Source organism: Cibotium barometz, chromosome 39, assembly GCF_041138505.1.
Source record: "Cibotium barometz isolate CiBa-2024 chromosome 39, ASM4113850v1, whole genome shotgun sequence".
Taxonomy (NCBI): Eukaryota; Viridiplantae; Streptophyta; class Polypodiopsida; order Cyatheales; family Cibotiaceae; genus Cibotium; species Cibotium barometz.
Window position 1 is genome coordinate 21594591 of NC_141084.1, and position 23613 is coordinate 21618203.

The 23613-nt window shown below is 46.6% G+C and overlaps 1 protein-coding gene across 3 annotated transcripts in view; it reads right to left on the reverse strand.

Moving 5' to 3' along the window:
* Positions 1 to 1341: 1341 nt before the first annotated feature.
* LOC147615867 (WRKY transcription factor WRKY24-like) overlaps positions 1342 to 23613 on the reverse strand; it is a 55981-nt gene continuing 33709 nt past the window's right edge. For all 3 annotated transcript variants that reach the window (XM_086778487.1, XM_086778486.1, XM_086778485.1), the window contains one exon: positions 1342 to 2642. In XM_086778487.1, coding sequence (XP_086634613.1) covers positions 2135 to 2642 — 508 coding nt within the window. In that variant the 3' untranslated portion in view covers positions 1342 to 2134. The remainder of the gene's footprint in view (positions 2643 to 23613) is intronic.

The following is a 23613-nucleotide window of genomic DNA, read 5'->3' on the forward strand; positions in this document are numbered from 1 at the left end:
ATCTGGACTACTGTCGGCCTGTTAATAATGCTCACGACCACTGACATTAGCATTCAATGATACACCTTCAAGCAATCGTTTCACACTTGTGCTGTTCTGACTGCTGGCCAACTGCACTAAATCTATAAGGCTGCCCATTGGGTGTAGGACTCTTGTATGCCCCTTCTCGTGTGGCCCATGGTGACCCACAAGCCAGGCTCATAAGCTGACCATAGGGCTGGCCTACAGTCTTGAATCCCTTTGCTAAACAACTTACATGCTTCTACATGCATGCTATGCTAGGGTAACCTACATGAACTGATTGTTCTCCAAGTGCGTAAGTGAGAAACACTAACACCTAAGGCTTGGAAAGACATGTGTAGCTTATCCCTGACATGCCCTTGGATTAGGGCTCACAGATGGGGTCACGGCATACGACAAATAATCCTACAAACGTAACTACTAATATACAAGTATGGCAATGATGATGAGCTAGTGTCACATTGCACCTCAGTGTATGGGTGCATGTGACAGGGTTTCTCAACTGCTTTTGTTAGCATTTAGGTCTCCATAGCTTATACCTGACATGCCCTTGAATTAGGGCTCACAGTGGGGTCACGCTGTACAACAAATAATCCTATAAAGGTAACTACAAATATACCAACTATGGCAATGATGATGAGATTGTGTGTCACATTTCACCTCAGTGCATGTGTGTATGTGACAGGGTTTCTCAACTGCTTTTGTTAGCATTTAGGTCTCCATAGCGTATACCTGACATGCCCTTGAATTAGGGCTCACAGTGGGGTCACAGCGTACGACAAATAATCCTACAAAGGTGACTACTAACATACAAGTATGGCAATGATGATGAGCTAGTGTGTCACATTGCACCTCAGTGCATGGGTGCATGTGACAGGGTTTCTCGACTGCTTTTGCTAGCATTTAGGTCTCCATAGCATCACAGGTTCCACCCAAATAACCAGTAAAAGATGCTTAGCCCATGTGCACACATGAATATGATTTGTTAAGAAATTTCGACACCAATTAGCCTAATAGTGTGCCTGTGCTGCCATTTCTGAAAGTTCCTAGAAAAAATCTTTCAGGTAGCACTATTATCACATGTCCCTTCATCTTCTGCTCTTCTTCGTATGGAAGAAACACAGCACCGCAAGTTCTGGAGTGAAGGGCTGTGGCCAAAGCATGGATTCATGTAATAAATACCCCAAAAAGAGACCATACCAACGACACCTATTTTCCATACAGACTTCAAAAAATATATACCCAGCCAACTTACTAGGATTTTTGAAAACAAAGTTTGCACCTAGAATAAGCTGGCTAAAAGCTCTTAGCACTGGCATGACAACTTGAAGACACAATGCGTTAGTGAACTCATGTTGAAAGGGTCATCTTACAAGATTGCTAGGAAAGCTTGATAAACCACCTTGTTGTTCCAGAAAACTTTATATAATTGCCCTCGTGGGCAACCACCAAAGAACAAAAGCTCGTCACAAGATGTGAAAATGCGAAAGCCCAGGAAAATTGAGTGGGGATTGCACACCTTCAAATATTTGAAAAGGTAGTATGAATCTGTATTCAAGGCAATAGACAGCTAACCACATGGTCCGATGGATGCTATATGCAATCTGTTGCTCTGTGTGCTCCCCTATTGTCAAGGTCTGGTGAACAAGTCTCTCTGCCATCATGTAATGAGTCAAAATAGAGGAACCTAAGACCTTTGATGGCAGCCAAGAACTTGGTACACAGTTGTCCTCATCTGGCTCCTCCTTCGGCCTGGTAATTGGCATGGCACTTGAAGCATTCAGGGCAGGCAGAAGAGTGACCGCAGTTACAATTGGTCCGGTACTATCATGGTTGCTGTTCCTTGCAGCCGGTGCATCATGATTATGCTTGCCCTCATAAATAGTTATTACGGCTCTGATACCTGTTGAAGATTCTTCCATATAGTTCAGAACTAGACACCCATGATGATGGCACTTGTAATCGCTTCTGCAAAATGGTAACATCAAGCTAAGCATGTTACCACATGCTCCAATGGTGTTACTGTGTCCTACCCTATTGCCAACGTCTGGTCAACAGTGTCAAAGCTGATTTGCCTTTCGTCTGTTTATGGACCTCACTGCCATGTCATGAGTCAGGACCTTCGGACGTCCTCATCTGGCTCCTCCTTCAGCCTCGAAACCAGACCCTGCCTAGAGGATTCAGCTCCCTGAAATGCCAGTCTTCCATTTACTCCTGGGTTCAAGAAGCTTAAAGATGTTGGGACCAAGTTTTCTGGAGCTCCTTGGCCTCTACCTGGCTGAACAAAAGCTGTGCAGACAGCTAGCATGCTTGCACCACCCACATTTGAGCCAACAGACATATCATCACCCTTCAATCTCTCCTCCAACAGCCTCCCCATCGAGTAATAATGCTGCCATGAAGAAGTGGGCCTAGTAACTGGTGTGGCACTTGAAGCATTCAGGGCAGAAGTGACTGAAGTTACAATTGATCTAGTACTATATTGGTTGCTGTTCCTTGCAGCTGGAGCATCATGATTATGCTTGCCCTCATAAGTAGTTATTACAGCTCTGATATCTGTTGAAGATCGTTCCACGTGTTTTCGAACTGGACACCCGTGATTATGGCACTTGTAATAGCTTCTGCAAAATGGTAACATCAAGCCAAGCAGTTAGAACTTGGCAACTTTTCAGAGGATAAACAGTAAGTTCCATGACTAAAATGACACTGCAAAGCAAAGACACGTCAAGACACAATATCAGCCTAAATGTGATACAGACGAGGAGTACAGACCCGGCCCTTCCTATAGACAACTACAATCTGTATGCTCCACACATATAAGACTGCACCTCCCTAAGTACATTTGTGATAGGAATCGTTTGCGCTCCCCCCCCCCCCCCCACCTTCTTCACCGCCCCCTTCGAATCTGTCCGCGCGCCCCCCCCTGCTTTCTTCTTCGCCCGCCCTTCCCCGTCCCGCCCCCTTCCACGTCTGTGCGCCACCTTTCCCCCCTCTCTGCACCACCCTGCCCATCCTCCCCCCTTTGCATCTGTGCGCCGCCTTTCCCCCTCTCCGTGCCTACCCATCCCTTTCCGCTTTCTGCCCCCCGTTTCCCCCCTCTCCTCTGCACCGCCCCCCTTCCCCCTTTCTCCGCCTCTTCACCCTTCTCCTCCCCCCTCCACGTTTCTTCCCTTCCGCCAGCTTCTGCCTTTTCTCCCTTGTCTCCCGTTTTCAGCACACCCCCCCCTTCTTCCCGGCTCCCCACCTTCCCACCTCCGCAGCTTTTTCCCAGTTTCTCCTCCTTCCCGCAGGTAGTTTTTTTCTGGTTCTTCGGGGAGTTTTCCTTTCAGCAAGTCTCGGCATTTTCTGGTCTTCACCCCCCCCCCTCCCCCCCGGGAGGACTCCATGGCAGCCACTCTGTCAACCCCGACCGAGGCCACCTTTACTTGCTTATCTTTTTCCGAAGCGGACCTTCAGATCCTCGCTACGACTGCTGTGGCATTAGAGGCCTCCACCCTGGTTTGCAAAATTGTTGGTAGTCGCCTTGCGCGCGGACAACTCAGAGATCGTTTACACGCGAGCCTCATCGGTGAGCCTGCAAAGATCACAGACATTCACCCTTTGGGGCATGGCTACTACAAGGTGGAGTTCGACTCACCAGCGGCATCAGACCCAGTCATGCAGCTAAGCCCCTTGCATTGCGTACTGCCCAGGCCTTCTTTGCAGGTGGCAGCACGGCTTCGACCCTATGTCCAACCTTCTGGCTGGTGTGTCGGGCTTCCCAGTGACAAGTTTGCTTCCTAGGCATTAGGAAGGAATACCTTCCTCTTCTCCCGGTGATTGGTGATGCCATCGGGGGAGTGATGGAACACCCCCCCCCCCCCCCCCAAGTACTTCCTCGGCCCTCACCCAGGCAGCCGGGATTCCATCCCTTCGCATCTGTGTTGCCTCGCCATGTTCAGTGCCTCATGTTATATCCATTCCATACCTTCGGGGCGACCCCATCATTCAGCAAGTGGAGTATTCAGGCCTTCCAGGCCAATCCTTCATTTGCAAGTAGATGGGACATCTAGCCGGAGCCTACCCTCAGCGTCAGTCCAGGAGAACCACCCCCCCCCCACCCCCGCCGCGGCAAGTTCTTAGGCAGTAGAGCACCGGGTCCCGATTGCCAGGCTGGCAGAAAACAGGAGGATTCGATTCTTTCAGAGAACCGTTTTGAGCATTTATCACATAGCACCCACCCCCGGCAAGCCTCTCCCAGCAGCCTTCCTCTCCGATGGATCTCCCCCAGCCGTGCCCCCCTCAGCCTCCTCCTCCATCCTCGCCCCCAACTCTTCCTGCAGCAGTTCCTTCCGCCCCGTCCTCCTCATCAGAACACACCCTCCCCCTCCCTCCGCCTCTCCAGAGCACTCCCATCAACCCCTAGCAGCAGCCCCCGACCCGGAGTGGAGGCAGCCGGCGAGTTCCGTTCACCACTTGATTCACTGTTTTGTTAAGCCGGTTAAGATGACCATTGCCACTTCCCGGTGAGGACTCTCCCGCTAGAGTCCCCAAGTGGGATCCCAAGATCTTGGGACAACCTATGGATTACAATTTCTTCCGATGTCTTCCTTAAAAGGGACAGATATGTTTGAGGAGACAGTAGCCCCTATTTGGATATGTGTGGGGTTTTTCACCAATGGCACAATGATCTTCTCTTTCCCTTGAGTGCAGCCCCGGGGACGGAGTGGGACTCAGAGTCGGTGGTTGCCACCATTCAGGGACACGCAGTTGAGCTCTCCCATCACCGTTGAGCTCTCCCATCACCGATGTACTCACCCATCTATGGCCATTGGCTAGGATGGAGCTTGGAGGCTCATGCCACAGAGACCAGGACAGGGAGATGGTGGCCTCCAACCTGGAGGTGTTGGTTTTTTGTGTTCATGCATATTTCAGTCGCAATATCTCTCCCCCCTTCTTATACGTACCTCCATTGTGATCGATAGAGTTCGGACCAGGACAGGGAGATGGTGGCCTCCAACCTGGAGGTGTTGGTTTTTTGTGTTCAGTGGCGCCCAATGGAGGCAAGGATCAACGCCCACTTGGCGCGCCTTCATCCTAGGATGGATTGTGATTATTTCCCGTCTAAACCCTCGCCCAAGACTCTTCAAGTGGAGGGCAGTTCTGCAAGTTCCGCCTCACACAAAGATTGATATGCGAATTAGTCTCATGGAACATTCAGGGTTTAAGGTAGCCTCAATGCTTTCAAAGACAAGGCGCCCTCAGAGGAGAGCTTCAAAGAGCTGCAGTTGGGGTCCTACCGACATTCTTTTCCTCTAGGAGCACCACCTTTCTGAGGGGCGCATCCACCGATGCGGGAAGATTTCACCAGGCAGGAGTCACACTTTCTGGTCTCCATCCTTCGACCCTTCTTTGTCAGTGAGCAACTTTTCCCGGCAGTAATTAACAGGCTTAGGAGTCATAGTTGCAAGGTGAGCATAGGTGGCTTCCTCAATGTCTATGCCCCAAATGCCGCTGCAGGTAGACCCCTCTTTTGGAGCACATTCTGGCAGGCTGACTTTTCATGCATGGGTTTTAACATGATAGAGGAAGCAGAGGACAAACTTGGAGGAGGCACAGCCATAATCTCAAGAGCAGAGTACTCTGCCTGGGAGGAGATGATACTGGCACTTACGGGACAGTACCCTTGGCATCTTCCAAAGTTTGGACGCAATCCTAGGAGCCTTAGCTTCTTGCGATCGGATAGGAGCAGCAGCGGCCCCAACCTATCTAGACTTGACCGGTTTTATGTTGATGAGTGGACTTGCGGCCGTGGGGGCATGATCGGTATCCTGGCAGGCACTACTTTTTCAGATCACGCCCCGGTTATTCTGTCCTAGGACCCTTGGAGGGCAGGACAGGCATGCGAGCTTTAGGATTCCGGACAACCTCATTCAGGACCCCGAGATCTGCATCAGGATAGAGCAAATATGGGCGAGACTGGAGTTTATTTCAGGCTCTACTACGTGCACATTGGATGTGGGCCTAGGGGAGATCATCAATTTCTTACAGGAGGCAGCCTAGAGAAGATTGGAGGGATTTTGGGAGTAGGAGAGGAGTCTGAGAAGGGGTCTGGCTTCTTTACAGAGGCTTTAGGAGAGCTCCCCACTCTCCTATGGATTGAGAGTTAGCTTGTTGCCGCCCGCACAGAGATTAGATCCATAGAGAAGAGGAGGGTAGAGTACAAGTACCATGCCAGATCTTCATTCTGGACCCAGGCCGGCAACAAAGTCACAGGGGATTTCTTTGAGATAGTTGGCCCCCAAAGGAGGAGAGACGGCATTCGTAGGTTGCGTGGCCACGATGGAGTTATTTGTTTCTTATCCCCCCCATAGCCATGGATTTTTTTCAATCTCTTCTCACTGGTGTCCCACTATCCCCACATGTGATGGACGCGCGAGGGTCTAGCGGCACACGAGAGAGGTGGTTCCCCCCTCTCTTCGGTCCTCCTTATTGACTCCATTTACTGTTGAGGAGCTGGCGGAGGCATTGACAGCACTTCCCAGGGACAAATGGCCGGGGCCAGAGTGGCTTCCAATCTCTTTCTTTCTTTGTCACTGGGACCTCATGGAAGGCGGCCTTCGAGCTGCCTTCAATGAGATTATGCTCACAAGTACCATGCCAAAAAGGCTCTCAAAGGGTTTGATTCACTTGATTCCCGAGGACGGTGGAGACAGATTGGAGATTCGGTAGTCGAGTGTGGAATCACCAACAAGTGCATGTAGAAGGTCCAAGGCTAACCTATTGATCCTTGTATCCAATAGCGTGTACTTTATATATTGCCATAGCCTTTCCACCAAGTTGGTGGTATCAACATTTCCATAGTTAAATAAGCGTCCAAACGTAGGCGATTGTCTTTGCCAAAGACAATCATGCCCACACCATCCATTGGTGTGACATATTTCTGAACACTGTCATATGCTTGGTAATGTTGTAGAAGTTGTTGATACTTTTATTCAAAATCAAATTTTGTAACACTATGCATTAGATCTATCATTGAACTATAGAGATGATCTCGCATGGAACCTACACTTGCAATCACTTTGAAATAAGTTCTTTCCTAGGGTAAAATATATAAACATTGACTAATAAAGATTGGTATGCTTACCTTTGGAAGAATATTCTCCACCCAAACCTTTTTTTTATGAAACTAAGAAACAATGATATTATATACAATTTGTTAATAGATTCCTTGGCCTTCATAATGCCAACATGTAGGGTCTTCATTTAGAACCCTGAGTAAAGCATCTAGTTCTTGTTGGGATCACGAGGGCCCTGTGTCTAGGGATTGCCTATAAGATCTTGGCCAAGGCAAGAGACTTCAGCCTTTCCTCCTTGACTTGATTCATGACACTCAGACCGGCTTTGTTCAAGATTGGAGCATTATGGATAAAATCTTCACCTTCTAGGAGGCGACAACTTCAGCCAAGATGCGACAGCAGGACCTCATAGTGCTACTACTAGACTTTGAGAAAGCTCATGATAGGGTGGATTGGAGCTTTTTGGAGGGCACGATGAGCCGGATGAGATTCCCCATGGAGTGGATTCGCGGGGTTTCAGGACTCTACTCAGCCTCGCACAGCCACGTTCTCATTCAGGGAGCCCGTGGCGATAGATTCCCCCTTTCCTGCTCCGTACAGCAGGGCTGTCCTCTGGCACCTTACTTCTTCCTAATCGTCGGCGAGGCAATGAGCAATTTCCTCTCAGCCCAAGAGACCGGGCTTCAAGGATTGCGTCTCCCCCTCCGCACTCAAGAGGAGCTACTTGACCTAGAGTTTGCAGATGACACAGCAGCTTACCTTTCAAGAGATGCTTTCAAGAGATGTGGGGAATCTCCAGAGATTCGGGGAGGCAATCGAGATCTTTTGTTGCGCATCAAGAGCACAGATCAACTGGCACAAGTCATGTGGTTTTTGGGTAGGCTCCGCACCCACCCTGACTTGGCACCCAGTTGAGGCTTTCCTGTGGCTCCCGAGGGACACTCAAGTTCGCTATCTTGGCTGCCAGGTGGGCATTGACATCTCTCCTAAGCAGCACTCGCCCCTCTTCTTATGAGTATTTGGAAGAAGATTTTGTAATGGAGTACTGTGCATAGTCACAAGGAAACTCCGTTTCGGGGCCATATCGGATTGGAAACTCCGTTTCCATTGTCACCCGTTTCTCGTTTCCTTTGTGCCGTTTCTTGGTAAAACTCTTAAGGTTGCATACAAAATATAACTATGTTCTTTCCAAGAAGTCGTTTCTTATCCGTTTCCATTTCCAGTTTTCATTTCTGATAGCCTTGTCGTTCTAGTTCCGTTTCCCGTTTCATGTGACTATGATACTGTGAGACTCTTCGATGCAAGTAGAGTGGTGTGGCGAACTAGGTTCTTCTTGCCACCATGTGGTACATCCCTTCGTGATGGGCCTTCTCTCAAGCATGTATTGGCCGTGCCCTGTTGAACAAGCTCATTGATAGATGACTCCTTCCCAGTTGTGAGCCTTAGATTGGCCGAAATTTCAGCCCACACCCCGAGTCTAGGTGACCCTTGGCCTTATAGTACCAAACGGATCTTCACAGAGATGCGGCCCGGCGGTTTTAGTCCAGCTTTAGAGGACAGATTTGCAACCAATTTACTTCGAGCTTGGGATCACCTCGGGCCGGCCCTCAAGCAAATAGCTCAGGTAGCCTCAGAGGAGCGGCTTCAGCAACCATTAGTCTAGAACCCCTTGATCCGTTTACCCAATGGCCACATGTTGGGGGCCCAACCTCATGTATCATGGGGAGCGTTGAGCATAGGACCTGCCAAGTCCCTTGGAGATTGGATCGCACACATGCAATTACCCCGGAGTAGCAGGAGAGAGACCTGACAAGGATCCGGGGTAGAGACAAGCTCAACATCAACATCGACTTAGCTATTCCTCAGGTGTGGCTGACTCCTATCCCAGACCCGACTCCACCAGTGTGGTTTAGCGTGTTTACCAGGTGTAACTATTTGGCCCTCCTAGCTCTTTTCACTGATGGAACTCATGCCCAGACACCTGGACAGATGGATGAAAGCATTGGAACAGGGATTTTGAAGTTGGATCAAGAAAAAGCACCAATCTCAATCAAAAAGCAAGAAAAAACAAAAAGTCAAATTGCGTTGACCACGAGCCAAGGGCACCATTGGATAGAGGAGGCTAAGATGGATCAAAAAGCTGAAGGCCGCTTTTTCAAAAAGCAACTCCAAGGCCAAAAAGCAAGGCCGTGAAGCTAGTAAAGCATAAATCAAGAACTTTGAGTAATTTTTTATCATTATTAAAATAAAATATAAACGATAAAAGCAAAGTTAAGGCCACTTTTGGCAAAAAGCAAGGACCCCCTTCAAGTATAAAAGAATCATCCATCCCTCTTGAAGATATAGACCTAGGGTGTGAAGATACTTTGAAGGCTGGAGCTAACCATCTTCTTCACCAAAATCAACTAGCTACCTACGTTCAACAGCCTTCCGCCGTCCTGCTCTGCCATCTCCACCGGTGCGCCTCCCTGCAGCACCATTGCTCTACCTTCGCGCCGCCCTACAACGCCTACTCCGCCAGATCGCCGCCATCGCCTGCCGCTTCAACGCCGCCTTATCTAAGCGTTGCGCCGCCGCCGCCTCCCGCCTCTGAACATACCACCGCCGCTATGTACCACATGATCCCCTGGGGCTTACAATGGGATCAGAGCAAGGATTTTTCTTGAAGAAATCTTTCTTGGGGTGGCACAGCCATGTCAAGAGCCAAGGGAGATCAAGGGCCCTACGAAGGAAACAACTATGAGGCTAATACAAGACCTCAAGATGGATCCAAGATGAAGAGTTCTTAGCTTCAAGAGCCAAGAAAGAACATGATCATATAAGGGCTCAAATGTTCCAAGATTTTATCAAAGTTCAAGCCACCGAAGCCGAAGGAGTGGAGGCAGTCAAAGCCTACCTTCGAACCAAAGGAATCACTACTGGTGAAGGATCCAGAGCTACCCAATCCACCACCCATGGAGGACATTGTCATGTGCACAGTGTGTATCTACCGTGTGCTACACGCACACAAGACTAGCTTCAAGGTTTGGGAAAGCTTGGCAGGCTGATTGGCGAGCTGGGTTAGGGATAGACTAACGGGCAGGCACCCAAGTATGGACGGGCGAGCACCCAAGTGTGGATGCTCGATGACTGGCCAAGAGCCTATAAAAGGGTGACCAAGGTTAGTCATTAGCATATAGAGTCTCGTGTGTCTTTGTGAGAGCTCTATAGTCAGAAACCTGGATCTGGTGCAGACGTGCACCTGCTTTATGCAACCAAGGCCGGCAGCAGTCTCAAGGCCTTCGAGAGTAGCTTCGTGGCGGTATGGGATGTCACGAGGTAGAGATTGGTTGGTACGTCCAACTAGTTAGCCCAGCTCGTGGCTCGGTGGAGACAGCCAAGACTTGTGGGCTTGCCCACGGCTGTCAAGGTTGGGAGGTGAGTCAGGCCTACACCCCCTTCGCGTTTGCTTGGTTTGTTTGCAAGTTTTAAGTCTTGTACTAAGAGCGTTCTACGAGGTGATCCTATGGGGATTTGACACTTGTATCAAAGCAAGCCTCGAGAACAAGCAAGTCGATAGGTGGAGAGAAAGCGGTCAAAGAAAAGGTACGAGTTCTGTAACTCGCGGCGGCGGGTGCCCGGGGGACTAGGGCCTTTGACACACTTGTTGATACCATCAATGCATATTAAAACATTTAAACATGGCCACAGCCTTAACACATATCCATCATCACTTTGCATAAAACATAAAGCTGGACAAAACATCCACAAATGCTGCAAATGGAGCTTGCACGAGTGACATTGCATAGAGGCCGGAATGGGCCGACCCCCCCCCTTGGAGTATTTTATTACCCAAGGAGAATAATATCATGTACAAGCTTTGAGGGCCTTACTCTCCCCACGGGAAATGCCGGATTATCCATATACAAATGCCATAACACAGCCCAACACAAGGCAACCAAGCCAGAACATAGGTTGTAGAAATGCCGAGCCAACAATATAATCCATATACCTCCGTGTGGGTACTGATTCTTCCCCAAAAAAACCACGGGTCTTCATGCAATAGAGCTAGTACAGCAAGTACAACTCTCCATTCAGCCGGTACAGCAGGTACAATGGCTGGTACAGCCGGTACGGTGGCTGGTACAACAGGTACAGAAGCTGGTACAGCAAGTACAGTGGCTGGTACAGCCGGTACGATGGCTGGTACAGCAGGTACAGCAAGTACAAATGCTGGTACAACACATACAATGGCTAGAAATCATAATAAATGATTGAATACCCTTGGCTTCAGTATTTCTTCGCGATGGAAGCCTCCAAAACAGTCCCATACAGCCGGTATTCTTCATGGGCAGCCTTCAAGTGAGAGAGAAAGAGAGTAGCCATCATTAGAGAAGCCTTCAACGGTGGTAGAGGCTAGTGTGCAGCAAGAGAGCCTCCCATGAGCTAAAATGGCAAGAGAAGGCTACAATGACAAGTGGAGAGCCACACAATAGCTGAAATGACAAGTGTAAGGCCACTTGTCTCACTTTGATCCACTTTATAACAAGTGTCAGGCCACTTGTCTCACTTTGGTCCACTTTCTTGCCACATGTCCCAATCTAAGAGATGGGTCCTTCCATAATCTTTACCTCTAAAAATATCCCAACTGGTAGACATTCTGTCATAGGCACTTTGCCAACTCTTGGTATCTGCTCAATTCCAGATGTAATGACGCGAACAGAATTTCCATTGGAGTCGGGCCAAAAATAGCAACTCTCCTAAATTTTAGGAGTGTGGTCCTTTGTATTCTAGGATAATCCCCCATTCCCAAAGCTTGTACTTTCCAAATATTTAAACATCCTGGAGTCCACCAGACCCCTTTCAGACTGGGAAATGTCCAGGCTGGTGACAAGTTCGAGAAGATTGCTGTTTTTTGTGTGCATACTGCTGTTTTTTCAGATTCAATATGTTTCTTTGCATCGTAAGAACCCATGGTGGGGATTTTGGTCTTGTAAGGATTGTTTGCTTTGCAAGAAGAAGGGTTGTATGTGTTTTTCAACTGTGTAAACAAAGAGAAGAAGTAACAACATGTCGACTGTATTTTTGTAAGAGACAGAGAAGTAGCCAAGGCGTGGCTGTAGCTTTGTGACGCCTGAAGGCTGCGCAGCCCACATGTGTGAAGAGGCCAGCAACAAGAACACCGCACCAGTCAGGCGGGTAGCACACACGCAGACAAGTGGTGCACGTTGGCAGGCTGGTACACACAGGCGGGCAGGCGAGTGGCCTAGCGCACGTAGGCAAGCGGGCCTTGCACACGGGCTGGTATGCGTAGGCAGACACAGGTGCGCTGATTATAGCCAGGCGCAAACGGGCAAGCACGTGCGCAGGTGGTACACGCAGGCCGACGGGCGACAAACAGGCAGCGCTAATCATAGGCGGGCACATTGCAGACAACAGGCGGGTGGCAAAAAAAACATGAAAAGCAAGCGTTGGATAAGTTTTTTTTAGTTTCTTTTTTCTTTTTTCTTTTTTAACCCACGCTACGCATTACCTTGCTTTCGTTTTTTTTTTTCTCAACCTTAGAAAAGGGTTTTAAAAAACCCATGCTTTACTTTTATGGTGTTTTTTTTTAAGAATATATATATATATAAACACAAAAGCAAAAGCTAAGTAAGCTTTTGGGGAAGCTTATAAATTCCCCTCAAGGAGGCTTCTTGCAACACATCTCTCAAGCTCTCAAGCTCTCTAGCACTCTTCTTTGTGCAAGATCAAACTTTTCTCTCATCTTGCCCTCTTCAAGATATCGACCCTAGAATCCGAGTTAGAGCCCATTCCCGAACGTAACGACGGTAGGGCTACAGAAGCCACCGATGGCGATCTTTTCGACGATTTTATTTCAAAATCAGATTTCCAAGAGTTTAAAGTTGCTCTCCAAGCTTCTTCCTCAGAACGTCAAGCACAAGTCGCCGCACATATGCAGGCTTTACAGAACTCCATCTCTTTGTTGACCACTACTCTATCTACTCTTTCGAGTATGGATACCTTGGCATTTGCTTTAGGCCCCAACATTACTCCGGAATAGTTTGGGAGCGAGCAAAAGCAGCGTACCAAGGAGATAGTGGACACCTGGCTACATAAGTGGCAGGTCCATTTTCAATTTCATCCGTATGACGATGGCAAAAAGATCCAGTTAGCAGCAGGTTTTCTCTCAGGCAATGCTTTGGTGGAAAGAACTCAACCCTAAACCAACGACTTGGGCACAATTCGAAGAAGTCTTCAAGAAAGAATTCCTCAAGAAAGAGGATGACTATGATATTGTTGCTCGATTTGCTACTTTGACCATGACCTCGCAGAACCTCACTTATGAGGTCTATCTCCAAAAATTTAGAGACTTGCAGATGAAAGCTACGAAGATGGATTCCACCACTCTTTTGGATTTCTTCGTAGCCGGTTTACCCGACTCGTACCGTTTACAGGTTAAAAATAACAAATGCAAAACTTTGGACGAGGCCATTCATTCCGCTCGTATCTATGATGATACAATGGTCTCTTCTAAGTCTAAACCCACGACCGAGCAGTGGGACAAGCACAAAAGGAAGTTCTCCGCACCGATGGCTAGCACGACAGAAGGAAAGTCTTCGGACCAACCTTCGAAGAATTCAACTTCGACCCCAACGAAGAAACAACGCCTTCTCAAGGCTTTGAAGCTCAAGGAGGAGGGACATTGCTTCATCTGCGAAGAAAAAGGACATATGCGTAACAAGTGCCCGAAGCAGAAGGGTGCAAAGACCAATGCAGGACCCAAGCCAAAGGCAGCTAACCAGTTGTCTTTGACAGCTACGTCAATTACTGTACTTTCTCGCCCTAGTTCATGTTCTGATTGTCTATTCAACTCTAAAGTTTTGGCGTGCATGATCTTCTCCGAGTTTATGGAGAAGTGAATGGCCATAGAATCCACATTCTTCTAGACCCTGGCAGCTCACACAACTTTGTTAATTACAAACTTGTGCAGAAATTGGATCTTGACACAACACCTAGCGATCATACCTATGAGGTACGCCTACCTGCGGGGGTCGGCAAGTATGGGATCGAAAGGTGGAGAAGCTACCGATCCGGATTCAGGACTACGAAGATACTCTAGAATGCTATATTATGCATCTAGAGCATGTAGAGTTGTTATTAGGGATTGAGTGGTTTAAGACTCTTCAAGTCCAGATAGATTGGTCTAGTCATACTTTTTCTTTTGAACATAAGAACACCCAGTATAGTATCTTAGGTGATTGTATACATCCCTCTCAGGGACCTCTTGTACATACAGTTGATTTTGGAAATATAATGGATTCTTCCTTGTATACTGCTTTTCATTGTCTCTCGATTCCACTTTCTTCATTTCTCATACCTACTATGGATGTTAATGAATTAAGTGTGTTTGAAAGCAACGAATTAAAGAAGATACTTGATTTGTTTCAAGATGTATTTCAAGGAACTGCCATCAGACTTACCACCTGAAAGGGCGGTAGATCATCATATTGACCTGGTCCCTAGTGCTCACCCTGTTAGTATTCCACCTTACAAGATGAGCCAAGCTGAGAAAGATGAGTTGGCCAAACAACTCCAAGATTATTTGAGGATGGGCTAGATCCATCCAAGTAAATCACCTTGGGGTGCACCTGTGTTACTCAGGAAAAAGAAGGACAACACCTAGTGAATGTCTATAGATTACAAGAGATTGAACAACCTGACAATTAAGAACCGTTGTTCTCTCCCTAGATCAGATGACTTGATTGACCGGTTAGTCGGAGCGAAGTATTTCACAAAGATAGATTTACGTACTAGCTATCTTAGATACATATTCATGAAAGGCATGTCGAAAGAACCGCCTTTTGGACTAGGTATGGCCATTACGAGTTTCTCATATTGCCTTTTGGATTAACCAATGCTCCAACCACTTTCCAACAAATGATGAACAATCTTTTTCATGAACATTTGAAAAAATTTGTGGTTGTGTTCCTGGATAATATTTTGATATATAGTCATACTCTTGAGGATCATGTTACACACCTCACGATTGTCTTAACTATTTTAAGACAGAATCAACTATATGCTAAATTAAGTAAATGTAAGTTTTTCATGACATACATCATTTACTTGGAACACAAGATCACTAGAGATGGATTGAGCATTGACTATGACCGAGTTTAGAAGGTTCTAGCCTGGCCTATACTGCAGACAGTGAAACAACTTCGTTCTTTTCTCGGTTTTGTTGTTTTTCTTTGAAAATCTGTGCGGGAGTACTCTCAGCTCACACTACCGATGACCGACTTATTGAAAGGTCGTGGACGTAAGTCGAATCACCCTATCACTTGGAATAACGATCTGGACATGGCCTTCAGACTTTTGAAAGATAAAGTCAAGGAAGCACCTATCTTAGCATTACCCGATCCTAGTCGGCCTTATGGTCTTGAAACTGATGCCAGTGACTATGCAATCGGGGCTGCTCTATTTTAAGATGGTAGACCTGTTGCTTTCAAGAGTAAAAAGCTAGACGACTCAATCTCGTTGGCCAACCCTTGAGAAGGAGATTTATGCTGTCATTCACGCTCTCAAGGTTTGGAGACATTATTTATATGGCTCCAAGTTTGTGGTATTGACTGATCATCAATCAATCAAGTGTGTGTGTGATACAGATGATTTGAGAGGAAGGAAAGCTCGATGGGCTGAGTTAATGCAAGATTTTGATTTTGACATTCGTTATCGAAAGGAGTCCATGAATAGTGTCGCAGATGCGCTTAGTCGAATTAGAGAGGTGAATACTTTATCGTTCACCGAGATTTCTACTGACTTATTTCAGTCATTGAGAGGGCTTTGTAGGACTGATAGTTATTTTGGTCCATTTTGGCAAAAGATCAAGCACAGGAGCTCATTGATTGCAGTGACTGAGCAGTCTACCATTCAGGCTACAGGAGGTCAGTGGATGATTCAGAATGGTTTACTATTCCGTAATGACAAAATTTCTCTACCACAGATCCCGAATATTAGGTCCAAGATTCTTAAGGAGTGTCACGACGCCCCTTCTGTTGGACACCCTGGGGTACACAGGACATTATCGTTAGTGAAACACACTTTTTATTGGCCAAAGATGAAAGGGTATGTAGAAGATTACGTTCTCAAGTGTCAAGTTTATCAAGCAAATAACGCTGAACACTTTAGACAAGCTAGGTTGCCGCATCCTTTGCAAATCCCAGGTAATAAATGGGAAAGTATTTCCATGGATTTTATTACTGGATTGCCAAGAACATGTCAAGGCCACGATTCTATTTGGGTTGTGGTGGATCCCTTGACAAAAATGGCTAGATTTTTACCGACCCGGAAGACCATTACAGCTACGCAATTAGCACGACAATTTATCAAGCAATTATTTAGACTGTGCGTGTTACCACAAGACATAGTCAGTGATAGGGACTCAAGTTTACAAGTGACTTTTGGACACTTGTTTTTGAGAAGTTGAAAATAACTTTAAATTTGAGTTCCTCAGATCATCCTCAATCTGATGGCCAGATTGAAAGAGTTAATCAGATTTTGGAGGATAGGCTTCGAGCATATGTTTCCAAAAGACAGAGTTCATGGGAGGATTATCTTCCTATGTTAGAATTTGCATATAATAGTACTAAGTATACGAGTACAAGTTTTAGTCCTTTTATGCTTATGTATGGTTTTCAACCTAGATCACCTGTTACAGTGGGATTTTTAGAACTTCAACATGATCTAGCGCGTAATTTTTTGCAAGACATGCAAGAAATGTTACAAGTTGCAAGGGAATCTATTAGAAGTGCTCAAGACAGAGAGATTTTATTCTAATAGACATCGTTCACCCAGGGAGTTCTCTGAAGGAACGATGGTGTATTTGTAAGTTTCGAAAGATTCCGAGACTTTCGGGACAGATTGCTCTCCGAAATTATCCCCTAGATACTGTGGACCATTTCGGATTGGTTCAATCGCATATGAATTGGATTTGCCTTCTCATGTGAAAGTTCATCCCGTATTTCATGTCAGTAGACTTAAGTACTGGGTGGAACAGACCAGTTAGTTACTCCTTAAGAAATTATAGATGTCGAGAATATGATATTTGTTCCACACGAACCAAAAAAGATTCTTGGATTTCGTAAAAGACGATTGCGTAATACACTTATCACGGAACACAAGATCAAGTGGAAGGATCGTGGTTGAGGAGGACGCTACATGGGAGACATTGACTACCCTTCAGAGGGATTACCCTGGTCTTTTAGTGAGCTCGAGAGTGAGCTCTTAGAGGAAGGGGAGTAGGTCATGTGCACAGTGTGTATCTGCCGTGTACTACACGCACACAAGACTAGCTTCGAGGTTTGGAGAAGCTTGGAGACTAGCTTTTTTTGAAAGTGTATCTACCGTGTGCTACACGCACCCAAGACTAGCTTCGAGGTTTGGGGAAGCTTGGAGCTAGACACGCTGATTGGCGAGCTGGGTTAGGGATAGACTAACGGACGGGCACCCAAGTATGGACGGGCGGGCGCCCAAGTGTGGACGCACGATGACCAAGCAAGAGCCTATAAAAAGGTGACCAAGGTTAGTCGTTAGCATATAGAGTCTCACGTGTCTTTGTGAGAGCTCTATGGTCAAGAGCTTGGATCTAGTGCAGTCGTGCACCTGCTTTATGCAACCAAGGCTGGCAGAAGTCTCGAGGCCCGCGAGGGTAGCTTCATGGTGCTATGGGACGTCACGAGGCAAAGATTGGTCGGTACGTCCAACTAGTTAGCTCAGCTCGTGGCTCGGTGGGGATAGCCAAGACTTGTGGGCTTGCCCACGGCTGTCAAGGTTCAGAGGTGAGTCAGGCATGCACCCCCTTCATGTTTGCTTGGTTTGTTTGCAAGTTTGGAGTCTTGTACCAGGAGCGTTCTACGAGGTGATCCTATGGAGATTTGACAGACATAGATAAGCTACCTCTAGGCATGTAACCTCTTCGGGCCACGGAAGGGAAAAGAAGGCAAGGGAGCCTTCAACCGGCAAAGTGGACTTCAAGCTGGCAGAGAAGAGCGTCAAGTTCAAAGCCTTTTATGGAAATCGGGACACCCAAAAAGCCGTATCCTTCATCAAGCAATTTGATGCCGCCTTTGGAGGCAAGGACTTCTCCGAAATCCTAACTCCGCATGGTTAGTATGCATTTAAAAGATGCCGCCTTGAATTGATGGCTAAAAGCGGTGCACGACGGGACTAAGCCAACGTCATGGACTAACTTCAAAACCATGTTCAACAAGAAGTTCCTTCCCACAAACTTTGAGGCAGATGTGCAGAAGGAATGGGACGAGGCAAAGCAAAAAGTCGGTGAGAATGTGGCAACTTATCTTAATAATTTTTCAGCCGTCTCATTGAAATTTACTTCCTACACTCCTATTCAATCACTAATGGAAATGCGTAAGTTTGTCAATGGATTGCAACCTAAGCTTATGCAAGGAGCTTACATGACGGGACCGAAAACTTTGGAAGAAGCACAAGACAAAGCCTTGCAACCTAAGCTTATGCAAGGAGTTTACATGGCGGGACCGAAAACTTTGAAAGAAGCACAAGACAAAGCCTTGCAAGCTAAAGCCCTACACATGCCTTGGATGGTGGGCAAATCAAAGAACGAGAATCGAAATCCATCCCAAAAGAAGAGGTTCAAAGGAAGATCTCAATCAAGAAACGAGCCACAAGAGAAGAACAAGAGTGGGGATAAAACTCCACTTTACCGAAAGAAGTTATCCCACAGGCAACTTGAAGAATATGTCAAAGAGGAAAAATGTTTCCAATGTGGGAAGAAGGTACATATGGCTGTAAAATACTAAAATGTCCTGATTGACCAAATCAAGAAGCCAAACCGCCCCAAACCAATGCATTGCCAAAGGAACTTCAACATCAAGACGATACACTGCCAAAGAGAAGGCAACTTTTCAAGGCCTGGGACAGAGTTGCTAACTAACCCATGCTTATCCATTTCGACAGTGGTGCTACCCACCACTATATTCATCCTCGAGTGGTTGAAGCTATGAACCTCCCTCCGGATAGGTTTGGAGCTCCTATTTCAGGAGGTGCCGCCTTTGAGGAAATGTCAGTAGAGGTAACCCCTACTTTCGGAAAGCTTTGCTTACAGATTGGAGACTATGTAGATCATGAGAACTTTGTTGTAGCCACAGTTGCATAGAAACGCGTTTCGTACAGGTTCGAAACGTACGAAACGTTTTGTCCTATACGAAACGCGTTTTTTTCATCATGCATATTTTAAAAACCTAAAAAACAAATCGTTTCGTGAATCGAACCGCGCACTTTCGTTCACGTTTCCCAGTGACGGCCGCTTGTGACTTCGCCGATTTGTGTGCCAGGCTACCAGCCTTCCATCGCTCGTGTCAGCCCGCCTGCTCCTTGGTGTCCTTGGGCCTTGTGGAGGTCTTCCAAAGGGGTAATGTCATGTTTTGCTTTATGTTGGTTTTCTCTGCATAACTCACAAAGCAGCAAACTTTTTTCTCTTCCATCAATATTTATGGCATATCTTCCGCGGTCCACCCTTGCTCTATTGAGGCCTAACTTCTAAGGCTATCTACCTTCTCTTCCCCTTGCTCTATTGTTGGCCAAGATGATAGTTAAAATCATGAATCATATAATGAGATTAGTTTATGTTCTGTGTCGCACTTGCAGGGCCAACAATCTGCATTTATCCCCGCCTTGTAGGATGCCTCGAACATGTGATTCTCTTTGGAACAATGTCACCTTCGAGTCTAGATATGGTGGCTCGGGCTCCGAAAAGTGGAAATGCAACTTTTGTGCTGATAAGCACCATGGCAGTGTCACCAGGCTGAAGGCACATTTGTCACAAACAAAGGGTTTTGGCATTGGGCCATGTAAGCATGTGCCACAAGAAATCTATGATAGCCTCAAGGCTTGGAAGGCCATGCAGCTAGGTATCCCCCTTGAGGATATCCCCAATCTGGGAGAGCTTGAAGCCCGTCAAAGTGTCTCCAAGAGGACTCGCAGTATCAGAGAGGAAGATACCAGTGGTGAGGTTGCAGGTGGTGTTGCAGGTGGTTCTAGCTCAGCACCTCGAGCCAAAAGAACTAGTCTTCCAGTGTTCAAGAGAGGACATGTACCGGCAGGGATGCAAAAGGCTGCCATGAAAGAGGCAACGAGGGAGTTGATGAAGTTGTTTATTCAATGTGGATTATCCTTCCACATTGTCAGGACTCCTCGATGGAAGAAGGCAATGAGAGCTATCTCCCGCATTGGGTGTGAGTGGGATGGCCGGTAGTGACCTTGAGAGTGAGACTGCAGAGGCAATGACCTTGAGAGTGAGGCTGCAGAGGCAGAAGATGCAGATGAGGATACAGATAGTAGCTAGGAGCTACCAGTATCATTTTATTTGGACATGTTATTTATTTTGATCTTGGATTTTGAGTCATGACTCATCACCCACGTGGTGATCCTTTTGATTTCTGTTTAGTCCTCAGCGATCACCCACGTGATTTGTGATATTATCATATCTTACATGTATTTTGTTTTTATTGAAATGAATTCAATGTGGTCTCTTATAAGTTATGTCAACAGTTTTTTCTTTTGTATATTTCAAGTTAAAAATATACATGCTTTTTCTATTTTGTATGAAACCTTTCTGTACCCGTTTCTTACCTTTTATGAAACGTTTCAAAACGTATGAAACCCGTTTCATACCTGCCGTTTCAGAAACGCCTGGCAACACTGGTTGTAGCAAAGTTGGACATTGTGATGTACTTTGGGATATGCCCTAGCATAAGAAGACAAACCCGGCCATTGATTGGGATGGAAACAAGATTAGGTTTCCTTTTAAGGACAAGAATGTAGCTTTTGATGTAGGAGTTGAGGGGAACTCCATTCAACTCATTAGGCATGTACAAGTTCCTAAAGCAATAAAGCAATCTATCTCCTCGTACTTGATATATGTCAAAGATCCAAAGGAATCTGAGAGTGATCAATCACTCCCCAACTCTTGATCATGAAAGGAAAGATTTCCGAAAGAAATTCGAAGATTATTTTGCAAGTACTCTTCTAGGAGAGTTACCTCCAAAGACACCGAAAGATCCTCAGATTGAAATCATGCCAAGGAGTTCACCTCATAACAGACTTCCATATCGTGTGATTCAAGCACAACAAGAGGAGATTATGAAGCAAGTGAACGAGCTATTAGAAAAGGGTTTGATTAGACCTAGCTCATCACCTTTTTGCTCCTCAGTCTTATTGGTTCAGAAAAAGGATGGTTCATGGCATATGCATTGTTTACACGGCTCTTGACAAGATCACCCATCTGTAAGCCCAGCAAAGCGTGCAGTGACAGACTGTCCAAGAGTTACAGAGATAGAGAGAGAAAGGGGAGAGAAATAAGGGTAAAAGGAATCTTTACACAATACACCACACTGAGCACGGAATAAGCCTCGCTCCCTTTCAAGAATTTATTCAGGAACAATCCACAAGCTTTTCCAAGCCAGGACCAATACAACCAATGAATACAATATCAAACAAATATGTCGAAGTAGAAGTCCGGGTCGAAGTCAGTGTCGAGGCACAAGATCTCTCATGCCGAGCACACCATTAGGATGACCCACAAGAGTCTCTCACCGGGCTAGTACCAAAATCCAAAGTATGATTCCAAATCTCAAAGATCACCAGGAGAACTCAATTCCCAATCTGTAAAAGATTCTCAAGAAAGCTTTACAGAAGACCAAACACTGAGATGGCGTTGTAACCCTTTTCCTTATTGGTGATATTTTGTACCAAAAATCAAATCCTTTGATGAGGACAAATCTGAGAGTGTTCCCAAAAAGAATTGGTGCCTGATATTGCTATACAGGTGGCGGAGTAAGGCTGGGCAAGCGGCGCAACGTGGCAACAGCTACACACGACGGTGGTGGTATGTTCAAATGATGCATGTGGTGGCACAACTAATTTGGGTGACGCAAGCGCTGCAGTAAATCCAGGCGGCCCAGCTCTTAGATAAGGCGACGCTGAAGCAACAGGCGATGGCAGCACCACAAGGCGGCAATCCGACTGAGCAAGCACTGCAGGGCGGCGCAAAGGTGGAGCAGTTGTGCTGCAGGAAGGTGCACAGGCATGGCACAGCATGACGTCTGGCGGCAGCAAGCTGCTGAATGTAGGCAACCGGTTGATTTCGGTGAAGAAGATGGTCAGGTCCAAAGTATCTCCACACCCTTACTCTATATCTTCAAGAGGGATCAGTGATGCTTTTATACTTGAAGGGAGCCCTTGCTTTTTGCCAAAAGCAACCCAAACTTTGCATTTGTTTTGCTTTTATCTTTTATATTTTAATAATGATCAAAAATTACTCAAAATTCCTAATTTAAGCTTTACTAGCTTCAAGGCCTTGCTTTTTGGCCTTGGAGCTACTTTTGAAAAAGCGACCTTTAGCTTTTTGATCCGTCTCAGCCTCCTATATCCAATGGTGCCCTTGGCTCATGGTCAATGCAGTTTGACTTTTTGACCGAGTCTGGTGCTTTTTCTTGAGCCAACTTCAAAATCCTTGTTCCAATGCTTTCATCCATCTGTCCAGGAGTCCGAGCATGAGTTGCATGATGTGAAAAGAGCTAGGAGGGCCAAATAGTTACACCAGGCGTGGCAGTTCATGGAGCAAATGAGGACAGTGGTTTACTCACCTTTTCTATTGGATCCCATGGCAAATTAGAGAGATCCGAGCTTCCCTTATAGAATTTCAGTGGCTGCACCTTATAGAGGGTGAGGGTGATTGGATTTCAGGCACGGGAGTGGCACATAGACCCACCACTGGCCAAGGTGGCCAGGGAGAGATTCTGGCAACTATGGATATGGGAGTGCTGTTAGAAGTCATCTCCTGTCTATATTTATACACCAGCGCCTCTGTTGTGGGTGTGCCCGCCCTGTATAAGGTGTTTTATCATTTTTCCTCACTCCCCGTATTTTTCCTTATTTTTTTCCATTTTTTCTAGTGGTGGGGGAGGGATGCCAGAGGTTGGCAGGAGCACTCCAGGGCTGGCCGACTGTCCCAACAGCAGTCCTGTGGCTGGCCGACTGCACACAGATCATGCGTGGGCTTCTGGACTGCTGGCCGACTGCATTCACTCAGTCGTGGACATTTCTTGTGCTGGCCGACTGCATTCACTCAGTCGTGGGCATCTTTTGTGCTAGCCGACTGCTCTCCCAGGGGCATATAAATAGGCCCCTTGCCCCCACCACTTCCTCCTTCAGTTTTCTCAGGATCTTGTGTATAGAGAAGAGTTTACACACCTATCTCTCTGTGTTTCTTGTGCTGTTTATTTTCTGCAGTCTACTTCAAGTTTGGTTATCATTTCCGCTGCATATTCTGACATGGTATCAAAGCCCTAGGCTCGAGATAGATCTTGGAAGTTTTTCTGAGCAAGAGGGGGAGCGATAGGCTGCTGATTGGTGGACTGTTTTGGACTGTACGGGAAGAGAAGGTGCAAGAGGAAGGCGGGCTAAGGTGCTGGACAGCCACTTGCAGGTTTTCAGATTTTTTTTCCCCACCCAC